Genomic DNA, 23245 nt, shown 5'->3' with positions numbered 1-23245 from the left:
CCATCCCTAGGCCCTGCAGAGCTTCCTGTCTCCGTTATATTTCTGACCCTTCCTTGTGCATGCAAAGGGATCACACCTTGTGTTGCTATTTGATTGAGTAGTATTTTCCACCTGCATTGTACCAGTGAAAATGGCTGAACAAGGAGCATAGTGGTAGAAAATCAGGCCATTGGTCTCAGGCTCTGCTTTCTTTTTCATTTACTTTATTGCTGGCGAAAGGTGCCTGATTGTTAGCCAGAAAACCAAAGTCAGTTATGTATTCTCAGAAGATTGGTAGTGTAGGCTTCCCCTCGGCAACCCCAAGAGAGCAGGGACCTCCAAGAGAGGGGTAGTTGAGGCCCATTCATCTGCCACCTGTCTTGAACAACCAGATATGGTGCCAGCACTTTTTGGAAACCGGACACTTCTGTCCACTGGGAACTGGGCTAAAACCCAGCAAACTCATTTCACATCACTCACTGACCAGCTGTCTGCTCTTGGACATTACCCATCCGGTCCAGATTCGCACCACTGATCTATAAATTAAAATTCCCCGAGCCTCAGCATGTCCCTCTGAGTCACCCAGCGCACCCGAGTCCTTAACTATTTAGCCTTAGTGATTGTTGCCACTTCCTCTCTAATTTTGGGCCTGTGTCGAAATCTGCCCTCTGTGCTCATCCTTCTTCTTCCTCTATTTTCTCCGTCATATTCCTTGTAATTTAGCTGCTTCATCTAGCACTTCCTCTTACCTGCTCAGCTGCCTATCCTCTCAGCTAGAGCAATGAGGGGACCCTTCTGTTCGGAAAGCTCCCCTATTCTCCCCCGCCCTTCCTTCCTTCTGGGTGAATGTGTGCAGTCCCATCTCTTTTCTTCACTCGAACACTCCTTTCTTGGTTTCCCCGTGCTGTCGCTATTCCCTGTTGCCTTGGTTTGAGTAGCCAGCCTGGGTAGGTCAGCAATGCAACCAGAGATGCTGAGTAACCCAAGGGTTTTCCCAGCCAGAGAATGACTGGCCACTCCTTCAGGGCATTCAGGGGTGGGAGGGCGAGTCAGAGGCCTGTGCCAACACAGCGGTGTGGAAGCGGTGTCGATAAATCCTTTGAATGCGGCAGGTGACTACCTATTTTCAGTGAACTGGCCATAGAGACTGCACGTATGTCCTGAGCCTGTGGACAAACACTGAGCACAAGTTCAGCACTAGAGCTGGGAACACCACAGGATCCAGCTTTCGAGACTCGCCACTGTCATTAGCCCTGGCAGCCCTGTTTAACCTGTGCCCCCTCCCCTAAAGGAAGAGACACATGCCCCCAACACACATGCAGCCCTGAGACCCCACCCACATGCCCGTACACTCTATTTTTTCATTCTAAATAGATGCTCCTGATCTGATGCCTCACCAAGATAACCAACATTTAATTTATTCCAAAATCCTGTTGTCCCTGTCTCCCTCACACCCACGCAGGTCGCTGCACTTGAGCTGCTTGGGCATTTGCATGACCTATTCTGCACTAACATGTGTCTATAAGGTGACTAGACAGCAAGTGTGAAAAATCGGGACGGGGGTGCGGGGTAATAGGTGCCTATATAAGACGAAGCCTTGAATATTGGGACTGTCCCTATCAAATCAGGACATCTGGTCACCCTATGTGTCTGTGCATGCTAAATATCATTTTTGCAGCTAAAAGGCTGTTCTGGGGCCTTGGTTCGTACAGTATAGTCATTCTAGGTTAGAGACCGTGATGATGGTGATTAATCCTTACACGTTGCTCCCTTGCAAACACTCTCAAGCTATGTATTGAGGTACATTCAGCAAAACGTGATGCAGTTCACACATCATCAGTATATTTATTCCCCTTCCCCCTCTGCTCATTCTCTGTCACTCTCCCAAGGGGAAGCGGAACCCTGTAACATCTGAGTCAGAATCTTACACAAACAATGTTTGAGTGGGTTTGAGATGACAATGCCTGTCCATATTCCTCCAGCTTGAACCCTGAGGATTCTCCTTCGTTCTCTTGATCTTCCTGTGCTGTTTCTTCAAAAGCAGCTGCATTTTGCCCAATTGCCTGTGATAAATTTCTCTGCAAGCCTCTGACCTGAGGCAGGATTTTAAATATACATATTAAATATGAACATAGCAAAGACTTCTTCTCTAGCATGCACACACGCTTCCCCCCCCCCCCCCAGCAGTGTTCCAGCTCAGTCTCTTCTGTTCCACTGCTGGGCTATTCAGGGTTCTTGGGATCACGATTTGGCGCCTGATGCTAATGGCTTAAGTGAAATGCTGGCGTATTCCACAGGCTCAGTGGAGGACCTGGTGTGGGGTGTCTCCAGAGCTCGACTTGGCGTGATGTTGGCGTAGACAGATTCCCTGGGACTGGGTCTGGATTTAAAGGCCAAGGTGGCATATTTTAGGTCTTGTGGCATCTCCTGTTTGTCGTCCTTGGGATCGTTCATGTTGCCGAAGCCCTGAGACTGTGCACAGAAAAGAATAACACTTCTCAGCGAGAGCAGAGCTGATTCCAAAAGCACAAGATTTACTCAAGTAGGGAGAAAAAGACCAACACAACATGTTACTCTCTGTTGTGGAGAAGCTGGAAAGAGAGTGAGCCGTATTCACCCATCTCCTTCCCAGATACCTACTATGACCCCATCCTTTCAACACTGGCTTCTAACCCTATTGCCTTCCAAATGCTCCTAGAATCTCTCTGCTTCACTGTATTTCCAGCAGCGTTTCCTATTGCTGTTCCCTCACTCATCCAGTGTTTTAAAGCCCCCGGAGAAAGTTAACCTTGGGGTTTTTAAGGTGAAAAGAATGCAAAGAGTTCAGGGGCCATAGCCAATTGCTGGCAAGTCAGCAGGACAAATGGATCATAGGACACCTGAGTTTTGTAGAATCTTGTCTCTGTTTAGCTGTCCAGCTCATTCTATTCAAGCCTGATCCATTTCAGCCTATTCCTATGTGTTCTTTCTAGTCAAATCCAATCCAGCCTTTCATTCTGCTGCATTTTCAATCAATCCCAATTCATTCTTGGCCAACCCAATTTTCAATCTACTTTCTCTGCACACTCTTCAGAGCAGGGACATCTTGTGCACCGTTGTCTGCAAAGCATGTCACACAAAGCACAATACAAATAATTACTGATCCAATCCAATCCATTCCAGTCTGTTCTATTCAGTTCATTCCATTCCACTCTTGCCCAGTCTGATCCAATCTATTCCAAACCAGCATGATCTATTCCAGTCCACACCACTGCAAACCAATATGGAGCTTGGGTTCCTGTTTTGTATAGACACCATCCCAACGTTTTGCCTCCAAGCCCATTATAAACAGGTATCGCTGTCAGCTAGCGCTGGTTGGAAAAACTTCAATGGAACCATTTTCCATTGGAAAATGCCGTTCCTGGTGAAATCGAATAGCTTTGTGAAATCATGTCTATTTTGCCAACATTATTTTTGGCGGCGGGGGGGGGGGGGGGGTTTCCAACTCTCAAAATGGCCCATTTCGACATTTTAAGAACAAACTGTTTCAAATCTTCTTTTTGAAAAGACTTTTCGTTTGGAATTTTTTATTTTGTATTTTTAATATAACATTTTAAGTTGACAATGGAATGAAATGTTTCTGTTGACTAGAAATGTTTTTTTAAAAGGTTTGCATTCATAGAGAATTTTGAAATCTTTTGGGTTCCATTGTGAAACTTTGAAATCTCAAAATCCTTCACGAAATGGCATTTCCATCCTCACGTGGCTCTCTTGTCAGCGTGGAGGGAGAGTGGAAATTTAAAGTGACTATTTAAGTAAAAGGTAGTGCACGGTTTCACTCTCACATCCTCTCTGTCTGCTCTATTTTACAGTGCCATCTCTTTTTACTTTAAAGCAAATGCCCCATTATGGTGAAAAGGCTGTTCTGTCTCTCTGTACTGCATTTAACACTGTATTGCAGGGGTTCCCAAACTTTACCAGAGCGCGGCTCACATTTTAGTACAGAGGTTGTCTCATTGTCACTTCTTCTTCTGTTCACAATTAAACAAACCACCCCTCCCCTTCACTTGCAATCCTCATGGCAACTATAACGACTGCCTGTGTGGAAAAGTAACATTAAGAAAGTATTTCAAGTTTCTTTGAATGCAATTTAGCAACTGAAAATGAGGAGAAGTAAGCACCACATGACCAGCCAGCTCTCCACAGACCACAGTTTGGGAACCTCCATGCTACTGCTTTTATGTTTCCAGTAGCTTCACTTACCACTGTGGCGTCCTTGGGTTCTTCATAGATGGCTTCAGCTTGTCCATCACCTTTTAATAAAGACAAGACAAGACCCCCTCAATCCTGAGCATTCCTCATGTCATCACAGCGTAGGTGAAAGCCACAGAATGGACTGGCCAGTAGTAATGGTAGTGAAGATTGTAATAGTGGGGACCAAACTATATTGAATCCAGTGAGCAGGTTGTGCCCAGTTTACAGTTCCGCCCTGGGAATTATAGGATGGCTGAGTTTATGAAATGTCCTGTGAGAAGTTTTAGGGACGTGGGTCTGATCTCATGTGGCAAATTATTTTTAATCTGGTATTTTCTGTGGCAGTGATTGCAGTCTGATGCTTTAGAAGATTTTTAAAAATATCCATGATGCACCTGTCCAGTTGCACAATGTGTATTTAGGGGAAAGAACTCCTTCCAAACCCTTGGGCAATCAGGCTGCCCTCCACCTTGTCCAGGTTTGCCCATTGGCAATCAGGCAGTGGGGCTGAATTCACTCAAAGTTAAAACAAATGAGAAATAGGGAACTGAATGTAGTGACAGACAGACCATGTGAGGCCCCATCAACTCTCCATTTACCTCTTGTCTTCAGCTGCTTGGATTTCCTGGTGTACAATATCACCAAGCCTATAAGCGCCAGGATGAAGAGGACTCCCAAGACCACGCCGAGGATGATGAAGTTTCTCTCTGTCGAGAGGCTGAGGAAGCAATGGCAGACAGACTTACACAGTGCAGGTGCAATGCTTCCCAAACCCCTTAGCGTACACCCAACCGGCCGTCAGACCAGGGCCTGGGATAGCTCACACACCTAGGTGGCTTTTTCTCATCACATGTTACTTCCTTTAATGCAAAACCCTGTCTGTGCCATTTGACGTAGGGAGTAAGGTCCTGAACTTCTCTCTGTGGCCCTGTGAAAACAAACCACTCTCTGAAGCCCAACTGTGAGCTCTGTGGGGCAGGGAATGTGTTTTGTACAGTGCCTAGCGCAATGGGGTGCTGGTCCATGGTACCACCACAATACAAATCACAGACCTCAAAAAGAAAAACAAACCTAAATTGAATAAACTAGTAAATAGAATGAGGTGATACACCGCTGGGGAAATATTTAATAGGGCTTCCGCAGCTTCCACTGAGCACAGTGGCCACTGGCTGGTGTCAGGAATGAGAAGGGGCAGCCCTGCTTTTACAATGGCTGATGAAGGAAACTGTTTGGATTCAATGCATCCAGATTTAACGTCATTTCTCTTGCTCCAAAGAGCAGCAGCTGCAAGGGTTAATGATAATACAGTGACAAGATTAGTAAATTCTCAAATGAGATGGGGCTTGAATTTCATCTGCCCATTGTTATCAATGTGTCATTTAACACTGGGTGGTAGGTGGGAAGAGGGCACTAATCTGGCACCTTTTAAAGGAGGCCTGCTACATTCAGTGCCATTGTGAAAGGCTGCTGCTTTCTCTCTGAAAAGAGGAGCATGTGGGATCAGCCGCTAAGAACCCCTTGGAGGTGTGCAAACACAGAGGCTGTCTTAGAGGAAGGGGTTGGAGCCTTACCTGCTATTTGGTGAGGTGACACCAGCACTAGCTGTGCTAAGGATTAGGCTGGTGTGACCTGTGCTTGAGGTAACTGGAACGACACTTGTAGTTGTAGCTGCAAATACAAACAGTTTCGACACCTCAGGCCTTGTCTACACCAGCCTTTATCCCGTAACATTTCCCACCAGTGCTAGCTACCACTTGTGCAGGGCTAGTGGAGACAAGCTGGCAGTGCTGTGAGCGCTGTGTCATGCAGACCTACTTGGCACAAGCTAAAAACCACAGCGGTTAAAAGGCTGGGTGGCCACTTGAGCCTTGTCTACACTAGCGTTCACACTGTTGCTACTGAGAGAAGCCCATGGTATGATGGGGAGGTTGCTCAGTATTGCAAAGCTTCTCCTGTACCACGAAGCATGTAACAATCCTAGACAAAGCCACCAGCATGTGAGACTCAAGCCATTAGCATCACCTGTGCCACAGCTCCCTGCAGTAATGAGGAAACAAACCAAAGAAACAAAGCTTTAGAAACATGCAAAAAATTGTTACAGCAACAGCATCTAGGGCCATTACTGCACATCACTGCAGGCCTCCCATGAGGTGTCAGGGCTCACAGACTGTGTATTCAATCACATGTATTATGATTACAGCAGGATGACATTTTTGGACTGAAACAATTTTTGGTGAAAAAAGCAGGTTTGGGTCGACTAAAATAGTTACTGAATTCATGTTGGATTTTGTCAAATGGTTTCTGTGGCAAAAAAACCCAAACCCAACTTAAAAACATTAAAAAAAAAGTCAGTGTTTTTTGACATATTTCTGAAAAAAATTGACTTTTTTTCTTCAAAATAAAACCTTTTTGTTTTTAAATGATCTTTAATTCTATTTTGAAAACAATTTAAAAAGAGAAGTATCTCAAAATAGAAACAAAATGTTTTGCTGGAAATGAAATGTTTTTGACTTTTCAAAACTTCTAGCTAACCAAAAATTCAATTTTTTTGCACAGCTCTAATTCTGAAATGGACTTAATGTCCGATGGCTTCCCTTGGACAGGACTATCCCCACCCATCTGTATTGCTCGACTGCCATCTTCAAAAACAGGCAGAGAAAGTTGCTGGGCTCTTATAGATAGTTCATTAAATTTCATTGATTACAAAAAATAAATCAATTTGAGGGAATAACTAGAAACTGGAACTGGTTAAAATGTGGGTCAGAATTTAAAAAATGCTTTTTTTACTCCATCAAAATGCAAACTTTGAATTGAGTAGTATCTTCGCTAGCTGCTCCGGAAACCAATGCTCAGCTGCTATGCTGGTGCTTAAATACTATGAGTCTGTGGGTCATAAAAGTACCTAGATTGAAATGATTGAACCAGCTCTCAAGTGAAGGGGAGACAAGAAACGAATATTTCAATAGGTCATTAAAAACAAAAATATCCACATGGCCAAAGTCCTTATCCCAGCTGATGTTCTACATCAGTTCCTAGTGTGAGTTATGAATAAAGGGACAAGGTTTTTGGGGGAGTGGAGGGAATTCCGGAATAATCTGGGAGGAGGTGATACAGATTCAGTGTCAGAGAGAGGAAGGAGAGAGTGGGGAAAGTGGGGAGCTGAAATCTGCAAAACAAAAATCCCAAACCCCACATTTTCCCTACCAATAAATACTCACCCTTGGTAACAGCCAGTTTAACTTCAATTATTCTGTAAAGATTGGGAGGCTCGTAGCACACACACCAGTACACCCCTGCATCGTCTACCTTCAGTTTCTCCATGATGATAGTAACAATCCCTTTCTGGGTGTCATCATGTATCCTGACTCTGCCTTTCTGAGCGCTGTTTTGATATGTGAAGTACCCGTGATCAGTGTTGACCAAGACATCACACTCATTCTGAACTCTGCTTCTGCACCAGGCTTTCTTCACCTGTTTGTAACAGTGTGTGTTGTATGGACACTGGACAGAGAGATCCTGCCCCTCAATAACATCGTATTCTTGGACTTCTGGAAAACACAAAAACTGGTCAGTACGATCTGGTTGAGCGGTATGATGACATACATTTCCCATGAGTGACATATGCACCAGGGGCCAAATGCTTCCCTGGTGTAGCTCCATTCACTGGCTTCAGCTGAGTTACAGGAGGGGTGAATGTGAACTGGTGTATTTGGTCTTGTTTGCCGCAAAAATGAACTGTTTGGGCTTTTCCCTTTGCACTTGATCATCCCAAAGTCTCGCAGAATGAGGGAAGTTACTGATCCTTTCCAGGCCAGGTTCTCTGAAGAGCTCAGCGTGTGGGGTGCACTCTGGGGCCTGAGCTCTTGGAAATCTGGCCCTGATTGTTGGGACTGAGCCCTTTAAAATGTCCCCCTCAGAATCTGCTTCTTGCATAAATAAATTTACAATATAAATTGACAGCTCCCTGAGGAAGCCATTAGAGGGGAAAACAAGAAAAGAATATTCTTACAGGAAGCATGAATGGTCTGTTGGCTGAACTGCTGAGGTTAGCTGGTGATTCAGAGCAGTTTCCAGTGTGAGACAGGAGAGAGGAGACAAGGGTTTGTGGAGGGTGACAAATTCTGGGGGCAGGCAGGAGGAATTGATACAGGCAGGGGAGAAATGATAAAGTGGGGGAAGGAATTGGGATTATAGTCAGTGGAAAAGACAGTTCTCCTGAAAGGAAATTAACTTACTCATGGAAACATCCAGTTTAATTGTCTTTAGCTGATACAGTGTATTGGCCGGGTAATAGAGCGCACACCAGTACACTCCGGAGTCCTGCACCTGCAGCTTCTCCATGGTGATGGTTACAATCCCCTTGTGGGTGTCATCCTCTATCGTGGCTCTTCCAGAGGTAACCTTGGCTTGGTATCCATATGATGTGTAAGAGGTGCTAACTAAGGGAGAGCATATCTCACCTCTCAGCTGGCACCAGGTTTTCTGTGTTGCACTGTAATCCAGGAATCTGTAGAGACACCCAACAACGAGCCTCTGCCCCTCCACTCTGCTCACCACTGCATCAAACACTTGTGCTTGGAATCCTGGAAAACACCAGACCTGCTCAGTAAGAGCTGGGATGGAGCAGGGCTGCCTGCTGCCCCCTCTGTGTCCTGCACTCCAGTGCTTGGACTAAACACAGCCCAAGAACTGGAGGTGGGAAGAATGGAGATGAATCGGTACAAGCAGCAATTACAAATCATTCTCCTATCAAGGAAAGAAACTAATATAACAGCTGTTCTAAGGTAAGAAGTAGGCTATTTTGAGTTAATTCACTGTATTATACCTGTTTTAAGACTGAAATGTAACCACAGAATGGCTTTATGTTAATTAAAAGGCAAGTTGAGTATAGCATTAATAGCCTCGATGCCATAATTGTGATCATTTTGTTTTAAATTAGCAAAAAGACTTGTATACAGGGGCCCCACAAAATCTAATAGCCCCAGACCCACAGGAGAGTTAATCCGGCCTTGCTCCTACCACCTGCCTGGAGCACGTTCAAAGATAGCAACATATCCTGGAATATCTCCTGCATGTGTCCCCTGCACACAGTACGTTTTCTCAGTGTGTATTCCCATGTTCTTTGTTTATTTGCAGATTTCAATTTCTCTGGTTGTTTAAAATCCCTGTGTCATCTCTGCCTATTTACATGTGGGTAGCTGGCAATAAACCAGTTGAGCACAGATCTTTGAGCTGGGCAGTTCTCTGCACTAACACGGAGATGGTTTGGATGTTCCAGCAGATCTTTTCAATCTTTCATTTCTGTGACTTTAGGAACTTTGCTCTCCCGTCTAACATCTGACCTTTCCAGTGTCACATTGGGGTAAACCACTATTTTAATTTCAAATCATTTAGGACACATCTCTAGCTGGGTGAAGCTGAATGCTCCACAACTGAAGAAAAATGAAACTAGCCAGAAAGTTTCTGCTCATACCTTTATTACACGTATCCTTATCAATCCTATTTATTGCAGTAATGCAGAGAGGCCATGCAAGAATGGGGCCGAATTGTACTAGGCACTCTGCAACTGCCCAGGAAGAATTGGGTGCCACACTCAAGTCTCTTTTCAGACCCTTTCCTTAGGACATAGTTTATTAAAAAACCTCACAAGATAACACAAAACAAAAGCTATCCCCCTCTGGCAAACAGGCTGCAAGACCCAGAGAACTTCCCCTCTGCCCTTGTAAAAGGACACTCCCCCCTTTAAAACCCTGCTGAATCACCACACGTGACAAGCAGCCTTTAATGGGGTGGTCTGATCCTTTAAGGGCCAGAGGCCTGGAGTTGGCCAGCCTGTCCAATTAGCCCTGCCTGCTGCCACATCTGGCGGTGGGGGGGAAGGGGCGAAATGTGGGGTTTAAGTAGTAGAACCTGCTGGGTGTGGAGAAGCTGATTCTCCTATAAAGGGCAGCAGGACACTGCAGAGAGGGGATGATCAGGAAGTTGTAGAGAGATGGCAGGGAGTGGAGCGAGAAAGGCTTCTGCAGGGAAGACCCTGAGCCCAAGAGCTAGGAAGAGTTGGGAAGAGCCTGGGCCCCTGCACAGCAACCTTTGGCCATGAGGGGGTGCTCAGGAGGTGGCTGGCTCCCGCTGGACAGTCCTGAGGTATTTCGTGGTCATTCCATCCTGTCACACAGTCCCTGCCTCAAAGAGCATACAATTAGGGCTGTTGATTAATCGCCATTAACTCAAAAGAATCAATCATGATTGATCGCAGTTTTAATCACACTGTTAATCAATAGAATACCAATTGAAATTTATTAAAAAATGTTGGATGTTTTTCTACATTTTCAAATATATTGATTTCAATTACAACACAGAATACAAAGTATACAGTGTTCACTTTATATTATTTTATTACAAATATTTGCACTGTAAAAATGATAAACAAAAGACATAGTATTTTTCAGTTCACCTCACCAAGTACTATAGTGCAATCTCTTTATCGTGAAAGTGTGACTTACAAATGTAGATTTTTTTGTTTGTTACAGAGCACTGTACACTTTGTATTCTGCATTGTAATTGAAATCGATATATTTGAAAATGTAGAAAAGATCCAAAAATCAAGGATCAAGGCTTGATTGTGCTAGGGGCTGTACAAACACATAGGAACAGTTTATAGTCTTATCCTGCAGTGAGCTTAGCAGGGGCTTAAGAGAACAAGTGATACTAGAAAGGTGGAGAGGGTCGAGGCGAGAGATGCAGTCACACTCACACAATAACAACATTTGCTATAGAGCTCGGCCTGAGGGGTGCTTTGAAGTATTGTAGAACTGCTGCCACTGGAATTAAGCCAGTTTTGTATTGCAAATTTGGGCTTCCCTGATGCCTCCCAAAGGAATTCCCACTTCCTGTACGTTTGTTTTGATAGGGGGAATTTCCTTCACATCTTTTTAAGGCTCCTCTTGTACCTAACTAATAGGAAAGTGCCCTGTGCACCCTAGAGTCTATGCAAATAAGTCATCACAGGCCCACAAAAACATTTTATCAGAATTGAATCCAAGGAAACATTTTAGTGTCATTTTAGTGACATTTTAGAGGCCTTGATCTGTCACATCAATAATCAGCTTCTAATGGAAACTGGACACCCATGGGCCAGGTATTCAGCTGCTGTAAATCGGCATCAATCCATTAACTTTAAATGATGCTATTTCGTGATGGCAGATGATGCCATCTGATTATCTGGCCCAGAATGTCACTCTGAAAATTGCAAAATAATAACAAAATTGATATCGCCACCCGTATTTTTGCAGAGATTCATTTGTGTGGTGTGTAATGGGTGCTCAAGAATGTTTACCCATTGAACCTGGAGTTTCCAGTATCTGATGTAATTTGGTGTAGCCCCATTGACTTCAGTAGACCTCTGGTGTCGATTTACTTCACTTGAGGTATTGATCTGGCAGGGATCCTCACGCTCCTTACTGTGCAGTTTCTCGCACAGTTCACAGCACATTTGACAAACCAAGCCCCAGATCCCACCTGCCTCTGACATGGAATGTCCTTGTAACCCTCCCCAAGTATCACATCACTCTTCCTCTTACCTGAGATGCAGAGCAGCAGCACCAGGAATCTCAGCTCCATGCCTGTCTTCAAGCCCACAGGAGGGGCATTGCGGGAATATCGTATGGAACGTGAAATGGATTTTTAGGAAGTGTCGTCTCTCTGAGCTCTCTCCTATCGACACTGCAGCTGCATGAGGAAGTGGCTGAGGTCTTGCCTTAGCACGGAAATTCTTCACCATGTTTTGCAACAAAACTGATATTAAGATAATTTAACTGTGTATTTAGGGAAGTGGATGGCAACAAAAGCATGGGGGGGACGAGGCGGGGGCTTTACACATCCCTCGTGGGCACAGTCACTGGCTGATCTTTCACAAACTGGGCTAAAGGATCATTATGTTAAGCTCCCTGTATGGGAAAGGGGGAACGAGCTGGTGTCTTAGGCTCAAATCAAACCCCAAAGAAAAAAGGGGTGCATTTTAAGAGACAGGTTTCCTGAGTATGGAAATGTGATGCATTAAAATACACCCCTTTTTGCTTTGCGGTTTGATTGGAGCCTCAAAGACCATCTCCTTCCCCTTTCCCACGGCTCTTGTGATCAAGAACTGAGGATCATCTTTTGACACAGGTTCCACCAGGACTGTTGAGACCAGTTGGGTTGTTTTTGCTACTATTGCCTCGTCTCTGCTGCAAACTGCAAGATAGAATCCTAGAAATGTAGGGCTGGAAGGGACCTTGAGAAGTCATCAAGTCCAACCCTCTGCACTGTGGCAGGACCAAGTAAACCTAGATCCTCCCTGACAGGTGTTTGTTCAGCCTATTCTTAAAACCCTCCAATGATGGGGATTCCACAACCTCTCTTGGAAGCCTGTTCCATAGCTTAACTACCCTTAGAGGTAGGTTAAATACTAGGAAAAACTTTCTAAGTGTCCCTTGCCACAGATTAAGCCCGTTACTTCTTGTCCTACCTTCAGTGGACGTGGAGAGCAATTGATCATGGTCCTCTTTGTAATAGCTCTTAAGATATTGGTAGACTGTTATCAGCTCACCCCTCGGTCTTCTTTTCTCAAGCCTCAACACGCCCAGGTTTTTCAACCTTTCCTCATTGATCAGGTTTTCTAAACCTTTGATCATTCTTGTTGCTCTCCTCTGGACTCTTTCCAGTTTGTCCACATCCTTCCCAAATTGTAATGCCCAGAACTGGACCCAGTACTCCAGCTGGGGCCTCACCAGTGCCAGGTAGAGCTGAACAATGCCATCCTGTGTCTTACATACGACACTCCTATTAAAACACCCCAGAATCATATTAGCCTTTTTTGCAGCTGCATCACATTGATGACTCCTATTTAGTTTGTGGTCCATTGTAATCCCCAGATCCTTTTCAACAGTACTGCCTCCGAGCCAGTTATTCCCCATTGTGTAGGTGTGCATTAATTTAAACCTTGTGCACTTATCTTCATTGAATTTCATCTTGTTGGATTCAGACCAATTTTGAATTTTAAACCTGTCCTTCAAAGTGTTTGCAAACCCTCCCAGTTTGGTGTCATCTGCAGAGTTTATAAGCATACTCTCCATTCCATTATCCAAGCTATTAATGAAAATATTGAATAGTATCAGATCCAGCAATGACCCCTGCAGGACCCCACTAGTTACGCCCTTCTAATTTGATAGCAAACCATTGATAACTACTCTGTGAGCACGATCTTTCAACCAGTTGTGGACCCACCTTATAGTAAATTCAACGGGACCACATTTCCCTAGTTTGCTTATGAGAATGTCATGTGGGAATGTGTCAAAAGCCTTAAAAAATCAAGGTATATCACGTCTACTGCTTCCCCCTATCCTCTAGGTCAGTCATACTATCAAAGAAGGACATTAGGTTGGTTTGGCATGGTTTGTTCTTGACAAATCCATGCTGACTGTTCCTTATAACCCTATTATCTTCCAGGTGTTTACAAAGTGATTGTTTAATAATTTGCTCTAGTACCTTTCCAGGTTTCAAAGTTAGGCAGACTAGTCTATAATTCCCTGGTTACTCCTTGTTCCTCTTTTTATAGATAGGTACTATGTTTGCCCTTCACCAGTCTTCAGGGACCTCTCCTGTCCTCCAGAAGTTCTCAAAGATAATTGAAAACAGCTCCGAGATTGCTTCAGCTAGTTCCTTAAGTATCCAAGGATGAATTTCAGCAGGCCCTGCTGATTTGAATACATCTAACTTATTTAAATATTCTTTACCTATGTTGGTTTACATTCCTTCCCTTAGTTGTCAATGGTGACTACTGAAGCAAACTAGGCATTAAGCACCTCAGCTTTGTTGATGTCATTATTTGTTAGCTCTCCTTCCCCGCTAAGTAGAGGACCTGCACTTTTCTTGGTCTTTCTCTTGCTCCTAATGTATTTAAAGAACATCTTATTGCCTTTTATGTCACTTGCCAGGTGTAACTCATTTTGTACCTTAGCCTTTCTCTGATTTTGTCCCTACATACTTGTTCTGTTTCTTTGCATTCCTCCTTAGCAATTTGACCATATTTCCACTTTTTGTAGGATTCCTTTTCTATTTTCAGGTTATTAAAGAGCTCCTGGTGGAGCCAGATTGGCCTCTTATGATTCTTCCATATTAGAACTAACATCAGCCTTAGTCAAGGGCTGTCCTGTTTAACACTGTCTGCAGATTGCAGTTAGCCCTATGATCCATTCATTGATTAACCATGACCAGATGAGGCTATGTTACACCCAACAGTCCGTAGCTACACTGAGTGATAAGTCATGTTAGTTAGGATTTTTTCCAGCAGGAAGTAATTTTGGAGGGTAGATAAGCCCTATCAGGATCTGGCCAAGGGGCAGGGTCTTCTCGTTGCTTGGTCTTGTTTGTGCAGTTCCCTCATGGAGGAGGCCACTCTGAGTTCCTCTGAGAATGTGCAAAGCTTTTCCATTCCATTTATAACTCCATAGCTCCTTGTTCTCACCTGTGCACTGGAAGGTAAGAGTCCATGGTGAGAGGCCCTCCACTTTCTTATTAAACCTTGATATTCCACGTATGGGACACAGATGTCTCTTTGGAGAAGGGTACCCATGACCATCTCGGTCCTTGGCAACTCTACTGGAATTGCCATCTACTCTTCCCTGTGATGGTGATTTTAGGATGTGGGCAGTGTGTTTGGGCACCTGCCTTCTGGGAACTTGACTGAAATCCAACAACCTCATTGCACATTAAGCAGTTTGGTAAGTACTTTAGGTCATAGTACACCTGAGTCAGCAAGTGAGCCGGACTCTACTCTCATCTACCCTGGTGTAACTCCACTGACTGTAGCTGAGCTACTCTGAATTCACTGTGGTGTGAATTTGCCCCCAAAAACCTCGTTCTGGTTCTGCCAGTGGGTTGGTATGGAGCAGGCAGTGGAGAGGGCGAATTATTAATATTTTTCACTTCCCTAGCACCGTTGTCTGTGGATCTCAAAGGGCTTTGCAGGCAGCGAGTGCAGCACCTGTGTTGCAGAGGAAATATCATCCCAACATTGCAGAGGAGGAAATGAAAGCCTGTCCTGCATCTGTTTTGAGATCCCATAGGAGGCATTGTATGAGTTCCAGGCATTATCACAACCAAACTAACCCCCGGGTTGCTCCCAGTGATCCATTCCATGGAATCGAAAAGAGCCAGGGACAGGACAAATGGGACAGATATTTCCACAGGAGCCTGGCATGGAGAAATCAAACTCACACCATTCAGCAAAAACAATGAGGGGTACTTGTGGCACCTTAGAGACTAACAAATTTATTTGACCATAAGCTTTCATGGGCTAAAACCCACTTCATCGGATGCATGCAGTGGAAGATACAGTAGGAAAATATAATACACACAGAGAACATGAAAAAATGGGTGTTGCCAGTGTTCATACTTCATATTTTCAGTTTAACAGAGTTGTTACAGCTTTCAGCATTGTACAGCACATGGAGTGACAGTAGGGTCGCCAACATTCTATTTAAAAAATACAGGACCAGTTTTTTGGCAGTGCCCCTCTGTCAGTGCTACTCAAATTTGACCTGGCTGCCCCTCCGTGCATGACAGAGGGGAGGCCAGGCCAAATTCTGGACTGCTCTGGCAACACTCTACATTGAAACAGATGATAAAAGGCTCTCAGTACTGATTTAGTTTGGGACAGGCAATTTTTTATTTAAATAAGGGGCATCCCTAAAGATACGGGACTGTTGTCAATCCTATGAAACTGGGCCCGTCTGCAGCCAATACAGCAGAGAGCTTCCATGGATATTTGTCACAGCCCCGCTAAAGCTCTCCCTGCCGGACACTCACCAGGCTACTGTGCATGGGTCTAGAGCCATGTGCTTTAAACTTTCCAAGGTTGAGTAGGCTCCAGCACTGCCTCTTTCTTTGGCCTCTCTGGCACACTTCATGGAAATGGGAGCTCGCAGTCCAGCCACTCTAGGCCTCCAGGATCCCACGGCCATTCCAGTAGTTTAAGCTCCCCCTTTCCAAGAGCTCCAACTTTGTGGGTGCTCTGGGTTACAGGTGACCTCTCTAGGGACACGTGACAGGAGAAGCACATAACACACTGACTTTGCAAAAGCTCCCAAACAAGACATATAGAGATGTAGTCCAAACAATGACATCTGTGTGCAGTTCTCTGCTTCAGATTGCTAACCATTCTTGAGCATTCTTTGAGCTTAAGTCGGAGCCCACTATGAGTCCAGGATCCCATCTCCTGCATGTGGCTCCTCCTCCGAATCACAATGTCTCTCTCCTCTTCAGCCAGCTTCCTTCTTCCTCAGCTGGTCCCACAGTTCAACAGGACCCCCCAGCTATGAAAGCATGCCCCTCTGCTATTCTCTGCTGTCCAAGCTTCTGTTGAGTCCCTCCTGAATCTCTAAGCTGCTGCAGTTTTTAAGACCCCGCGCTAACACTGGATCTCTTTGTTCTGCTTCTGGGAATATTCCATTCCTTCAAGCCCCCAGTGCCCCAGTCAGAGAAATTGGAGAAAGCGAACTTGATCTATCATGCAGTTACTCCTGTGTTCTCCCCGAGTAAGATCTGTTCTGGTGCTGCTAGTCTATAATGATCAACCTGTCTATGGACATGCTAGTGCCCCTCTCCTCTTAACACATGGAGCATGAGGCAGAACACAGTCAAAGGCAGTCATAAGACATAAAGATACAGACTGTTCATAAACTCAAACTGGAAACCATCATTTGTACCTAGCCAGATTTCCCAAAGCGACTCAATATTACTCAAGTGTGTGCAGACGGGGAGGGCGTTCCAACCCAGCTGGAAGAGCAACTCGAAAAGAAAGTGGTGGATTGCTTCTTCCTCATGGATATCAGGGAACCACTGAAGCATTATTAGGTGTAAAATTGCTGAGGTGGGAGAGAGCCCAGCTCATATCCCAGGGTCTGCAAGGGAAGGGGAGCTTAGGTAAGGAGCTACATTATTCTGCATCCTCTCTCCATGCTATTGGGTATGAAGTCTGGGGTACGCAGTGAAGAGAGGGGGTGGTGTATATAGGGATGAAGGCTTGGATACAATGTGTGGAATGGGCACTCGCTTCTGCTCAGAGCCTTGGCAGGAATGACATCGTCAAGTTCAAGTACAGAGATGCTTCCGGAGGAGGACATTTGTATCAGGTCCTCACCCCCTCAGACAGGTCTCCAGTGCTGGCTTCAGCTGTCCTTTTGCCCTGAAATGAAAGGAGAGCAGTTTTCTTAGAAATAATCTTATCTGCAGTGAGGTGTATGTAGCCTGTCTTAACAAGGGGAGGAAGGGGTTAATAAATTTGCATATGATACCTAATTACTTAACATTACTGAAGATAGATAAATCCAAAGCTGATGGCGAAGAGTAGCAAAGGGATCTCACAAAACTGGGAGACTGGGCAACAAAATGGCAGATGAAGATCAATGTTGATAAATGCAACGTGCTGCACATTGGAAAATATAATCCCAACTATCCATACAAAATGATGGGGTGTAAATTAGCTGTTATCACTCAAGAAAGAGATCTTGGAGTCATTATGAATAGTTCTCTGAAAACATCTGCTCAATGTGCAGCAGCAGTTAAAGCCAACAGAATGTTAGAAACCTTTAGGAAAGGGATAGATAATAAAACAAAAATATCATACTGCCACTACATAAATCCATTGTACAACCACATTTTGAATACTGCCTGCAGTTCTGATTGCTCCATCTCAAAAAAGATATATTAGAATTGGAAAAAGTACAGAGACGGGCACCAAAAATGTTTGGGGGTATGGAACAGCTTCCATATAAGGAGAGATAAAGTGGCTAGGACTGTTCAGTTTACAAAAGAGATGACAAAGGGGGGTTATGATAGAGGTCTATAAAATCATGAATAGGGAAGTGTTATTTACCCCATCACGTAACACAAGAACCAGGGGTCACCTGATGAAATTAATAGCCAGCAGGTTTAAAACAAACATAGGAAAGTATTTCTTCATATAACACACAGTCAACCTGTGGAGCTCCTTGCTACAGGATATTGTGAAGGCCAAAAGAGCAACAGTGTTCAAAAAATAATTAGATACTTTCATGGAGGATAGGTCCATCAATGGCTGTTTGCTAAGGTGGTTGGGGTGCAACCCCATGCTCTGGAGGTCCCTAAACCTCTGCCTGCCAGAAGCTGGGACTGGATGACAGGGGATGGATCACTCCATAACTGCCCTGTTCTCTACAGTCCCTTGGAAGCGTTTGGCACTGGCCACTGTCGGAAGACAGGATACTGGGCTACGTGGACCATTGGTCTGACCCAGTATGGCCATTCTTATGTACTTAACTTCCTTGAAGGAGGAAAAGAACCTGCCACACCCAAATGGATTGAACAAACTGTCATGCCCAGGGGAGGTCAGGTAGGCCTGAAGGAAGTGGAGGGCCTTTTAAAACCAAGTGTTTTGGGCTATAGGAGAGGCCTCTTGCTTCTAGAGAGAACCAGAGTCTGCCTGGATTCTAGACTCAGCCCTGGAGGCAAGGTCCTCTAAGTACTGAACATCATGAACATGAAATACTGCGAGGTTGGGCTACCTTAGGGCTCACTGGGGGTGATGTGCCTTGGGATTTGGAATAGAGCTGGTTGAAAAATATGGAGAATGTCTTTTTTCCTTTTCTCACTAGAAAGAAAAAACTTGGTTGAAAAATGGTCAGTTTTTGACCAGTGTACTGCTAGCGGGAAATTCAAGATCTGCCCAGTTCTAGTCTGAGCCCCTGAATTGAATCTATTCTGGTGACTGCACATCGAAGAGGACAGGTAGTTTTCCAGGATCTGAGAGAGAGAGAATAAAATTCCAAGGGTAAAATTTTCAAAAGATCTAAGTTCTAGTCTCAAAACTCACGTGGGCCCTTAAGACCGTACATCTTATCAAAAGTCAATGGGATTAGGGCGCCTAAGTACATAAGTCAATTTTTAAAAATGGGACTTAGAAACCTAAGTCACTTATGGACTTTTGAAAACTTTACCCTAAGTTAGGCTTGGTCTACACTACCCCCCCCAATTCGAACTAAGGTACGCAACTTCAGCTACGTGAATAACGTAGCTGAAGTCGAAGTACCTTAGTTCGAACTTACCTTGGTCCACACGCGGCAGGCAGGCTCCCCCGTCGACTCCGCGGTACTCCTCTCGCTGAGCTGGAGTACCGCAGTCGACGGCGAGCACTTCCGGGTTCGACTTATCACGTCCAGACTAGACGCGATAAGTCGAACCCAGAACTTCGATTTCCAGCCGTCGAACTACCTGGTAAGTGTAGCCAAGGCCTTACCAACAATCTCCTTCAGCTTTCTGATGAGATATTGTTCCCTTCTCTTTCTAGCACTATTGATCCCTTGAATTTGGTCTAGAGTCCACTTTTCCTAGTGAGTCCTGGCTTCGGAAGTTGACCAAATACTCTTATCTCCGGGATTTCATGTCATGAGCAGGACTTTCCTTCCGGAACCCAAGTCAGTTGCCATGGGCTATATCTACATTGCTGGTTCCCTATCTGGCAGCATAAACAAAGTCCCGCGAGGAATTCCCTGCTTCCTAGTGGGCCCATATGACAGAAAGTTTGGTTTTAAGAGACAAGCTGTCCTTTCGCACCATGAATTCAAGATTTATTGGTGTCTGGGTGCTTCCTCCGAGGCGGTTTCTTCTTCTCACTGGGAGAGCTATCATCACAGCTAACAGGGTCTTGTTGATCAGGAAGCCAACTCCCAACCAAAGGAAGGTAGATTTCGAGTCGAGGGAGCTGGTAAGGAAAGAAGGAAAGGGAGAGAAGCAATCAGCTCACAAGGATGAGGAGGGTTTCAAAAGACATGTTGGGACTGAATACAAAATTAGAGTATTTCCTTCATCCTTTACCATCCAGAACAAATAAACTCAGATACTTAAAATGCGATTTAAGGTTAAAAAAATCATGTAAGCCACTGTGTCCCATGTATTATTTTTACTGATGCTATTTTCAGTCATGGTGTCAAAGATTTAGCCCTCAAAAACATACTTCCTGCAGTTGCCTCTTTCCATGTACTGTACTACCCCAGTGGATGTATCCTTTCCCCTCATAGTAATCGTAATTCCATAGGACTGGATTGGGAAATCCATGTAAGTCAGTGAAGTTATGCTACAGGTGAGTTTCGCCAGGAGTTTGGGAGACAGCTTTTTGCTTCATATAGGGTGGCAACATCACCTCCTTTCTTATTTGGTAGCAGTGGAAAGGCTCTGTACCCCCGAGCCCTGGGAAACCAAAGCCAGTGCACATCTTCTCAGCTAAAATATCAGGCGAGGCAGGTGTGTGTAGTTTGCAAAGCTTCATACAAAGATGAAGCTCTAAACTGAGTTAACGCAGGTTGTTTGGAGCTAGGTCCCAGTGTTTCCTGCCCCACCTCAAAATCTCAGGGCAGGTGTATGTTCACATGGATGGTTTTGGCCCATCGCTAATGAAAAAGTCACTAGTAGCTTGCACCATGCAAACCGCCATGACTAGTGGAAACAATTCATGAAAGATTGAATCCGAAATGTAGAGAACCTTTAATTGAAAAAGTATTTTCTGTCTGAACTAAGTTTTGATGGAGAATTTTCAACGAGCTCTACTTCTCACAGCGCTTCCTCTCCTAGATAAAAGCTGATTTACCAGCTACTGTGAGGAGGCCGGGCACTGACAGGAGGTGACGATTACAAAGATGATTTCTGTGACTTTAGAAGTACACGAAGCCCTGCTCCAATAGCTGGGGGAATAGATTGCTCTGTTACTATATCCATTTCTCCTGCGATTTCAACAATGAATAAGATAACAGCATCCAGTTTATAGTATATTATAGTGTCTTTACCAAATACTGTGCTTCAGAGCATAAATTATATATTTTAGTTGATATATGGGAAGACTTGTCTCCACCAGAGGCCTTGGTCAGGTTCAAGACCCCATTGGGCTAGAAGCTCTATAAACAGACATGGGTCTGGCCCTATTTACCCTGCATTCAGAATGAAGCTAAAGCCTACACTGGTTCTCCAAAGGCTTTAAAATTTTAAAGGATTTTTTTCTAACAATACTGGTTGTCATAATTATAAAGGGAAGGGTAACAGCTCTCCTGTGTACAGTACTTTAAAATCCCTCCTGGCCAGAGACTCCAAAATCCTTTTACCTGTAAAGGATTAAGAAGCTCAGGTAACCTGGCTGACACCTGACCCAAAGGACCAATAAGGGGACAAGATACTTTCAAATCTTGGGTGGGGGAAGGCTTTTGTTTGTGCTCTTTGTTTTGGGGGTTGTTCGCTCTTGGGACTAAGAGGGACCAGACATCAATTCAGGCTCTCCACATCTTTCTGAACAAGTCTCTCATATTTCAAACTGGTAAGTAAACAGCCAGGCAAGGCGTGTTAGTTTACCTTTGTTTTCTCAACTTGTAAATGTACCTTTTACTAGGGTGTTTACCTCTGTTTGCTGTAACTTTGAACCTAAGGCTAGAGGGGGGGTCCTCTGGGCTCTTTAAGTTTGATTACCCTGTAAAGTTATTTTCCATCCTGATTTTACAGAGATGATTTTTACCTTTTCTTTAATGAAAAGCCTTCTTTTTAAGAACCTGATTGATTTTCCTTGTTTTTAGATCCAAGGGGTTCCACCAGGAGTTGGTGGAAGGGAGGAGGGGGGATGGTTAATTTCTCCTTGTTTTAAGATCCAAGGGGTTTGGATCTGTATTCACCAGGGAACTGGTGAAGAGTCTCTCAAGGCTACCCAGGGAAGGGAATTAGCATTGAGAGTGGTGGCAGCAGACCAGATCTAAGCTGGTAGTTAAGCTTAGAAGTTTTCATGCAGGCCCCCACATTTGTACCCTAAAGTTCAAAGTGGGGAAGCAGCCTTGACACTGGTAGTACTAAAACCCGAGGTAAACTGTCTAGTATAATGACTCTTATAGTTACTCAAAAGTCTAGTAGTTTTTCCTATTTACAGTTAAGGTGGAATATAAAGATTAAAATAAAAACAATGAGGTACTATACTTTAGATGTCAGATCTTTAAAAATGGATGCAGTTGTTAAGTCTGGAATCAAGAACTAGTAATGGTGCTTCAGCATTAGAGATTAAGGCATCTTTTTTACAATTTTGAGACTAAATTAAAATCAATATCTTTAGTTTCACCTAAATACTAATTGATACACTAAAAACCATACAACAAGGTGTGATGGAGCGGCTGCCCCTCACTGGCAGAAAGGGGTTAAAAGCAGCCCTAGGGAGGCTGCACCAGAGGCAGCCAATTAGAAAGGGGCTGAGAGGAGCAGCCAATCATGGCCTGGCAGGCTCATATAAAAAGGGCTGCAGGGCAGCGCAGAGGTCAGTAGCTGAGTGGAGCTTGAGGGGAGAAGACCAGACTCCTAGCAGGAAGAAGGAGCGCTAACACCTGGGATAATGCAGTGCTGCAAGCAGGGACTGGGGGAGCTAGAGAGAGCTCCTGGCTGGCTGCTAGGGCCTGCAGGCTGAGGCCCTGAGGTAAGGGCAGAAAAGGGTGCTGGAGAGCTGCATGGGAAGTGGCCCTGGAACAATGAACTGCAGTTGCCACTCGGGGCAGTGGCTGGACAGAGATTATAGGTCCCCTGGAAGGAGGGAACACAGAGTGTGGCACAGCTGGAAGGCAGTGTCACTGAAGAGGACACCGCAGTTCTGGGAGTGGCGTGGGTCCTGGAACGAAAGTGACGGTGGTGAGGCACCACCAGAGAAGAGCGCCCTGACGAGTAGAGCTAATTTCTATGACTGCCAGCAGGAGGTGCCAGAGTGGCGAGTCCCACCCCATCTCACATTAGGCCGTCAGACCAGGGCCTGGGATAGCTCACACGCCTAGGTGGCTTTTTCTCATCACATGTTACTTTCTTTAATGCTAAATTCTGTTTGTGTCATTTGACATAGGGAGTAAGGTCCTGAACTTCTCTCTGTGGCCCTGTGAAAACAAACCACACTCTGAAGCCCAACTGTGAGCTCTGTGGGGCAGGGAATGTCTTTTGTGTTCTGTTTTGTACA

The 23245-nt window shown here is 44.7% G+C and overlaps 1 protein-coding gene across 1 annotated transcript; it reads right to left on the bottom strand.

The window, feature by feature from the left end:
* Positions 1 to 1808: 1808 nt before the first annotated feature.
* Positions 1809 to 11902, bottom strand: LOC128837000 (polymeric immunoglobulin receptor-like). Its single transcript, XM_054027781.1, has 7 exons — positions 11793 to 11902; positions 8448 to 8795; positions 7431 to 7760; positions 5784 to 5880; positions 4812 to 4930; positions 4222 to 4271; positions 1809 to 2451 (listed from the first exon to the last, which is right to left on the bottom strand). Exons 1-7 carry the CDS (start codon positions 11830 to 11832, stop codon positions 2221 to 2223), a joined length of 1215 nt encoding a protein of 404 aa, XP_053883756.1. The 5' UTR covers positions 11833 to 11902; the 3' UTR covers positions 1809 to 2220.
* Positions 11903 to 23245: the final 11343 nt, after the last annotated feature.

The sequence above is a fragment of the Malaclemys terrapin genome, chromosome 4, assembly GCF_027887155.1.
Source record: "Malaclemys terrapin pileata isolate rMalTer1 chromosome 4, rMalTer1.hap1, whole genome shotgun sequence".
Taxonomy (NCBI): Eukaryota; Metazoa; Chordata; order Testudines; family Emydidae; genus Malaclemys; species Malaclemys terrapin.
The sequence above is the reverse complement of the archived record's forward strand: the minus strand, read 5'-3'. Positions and strand labels throughout refer to the sequence as shown.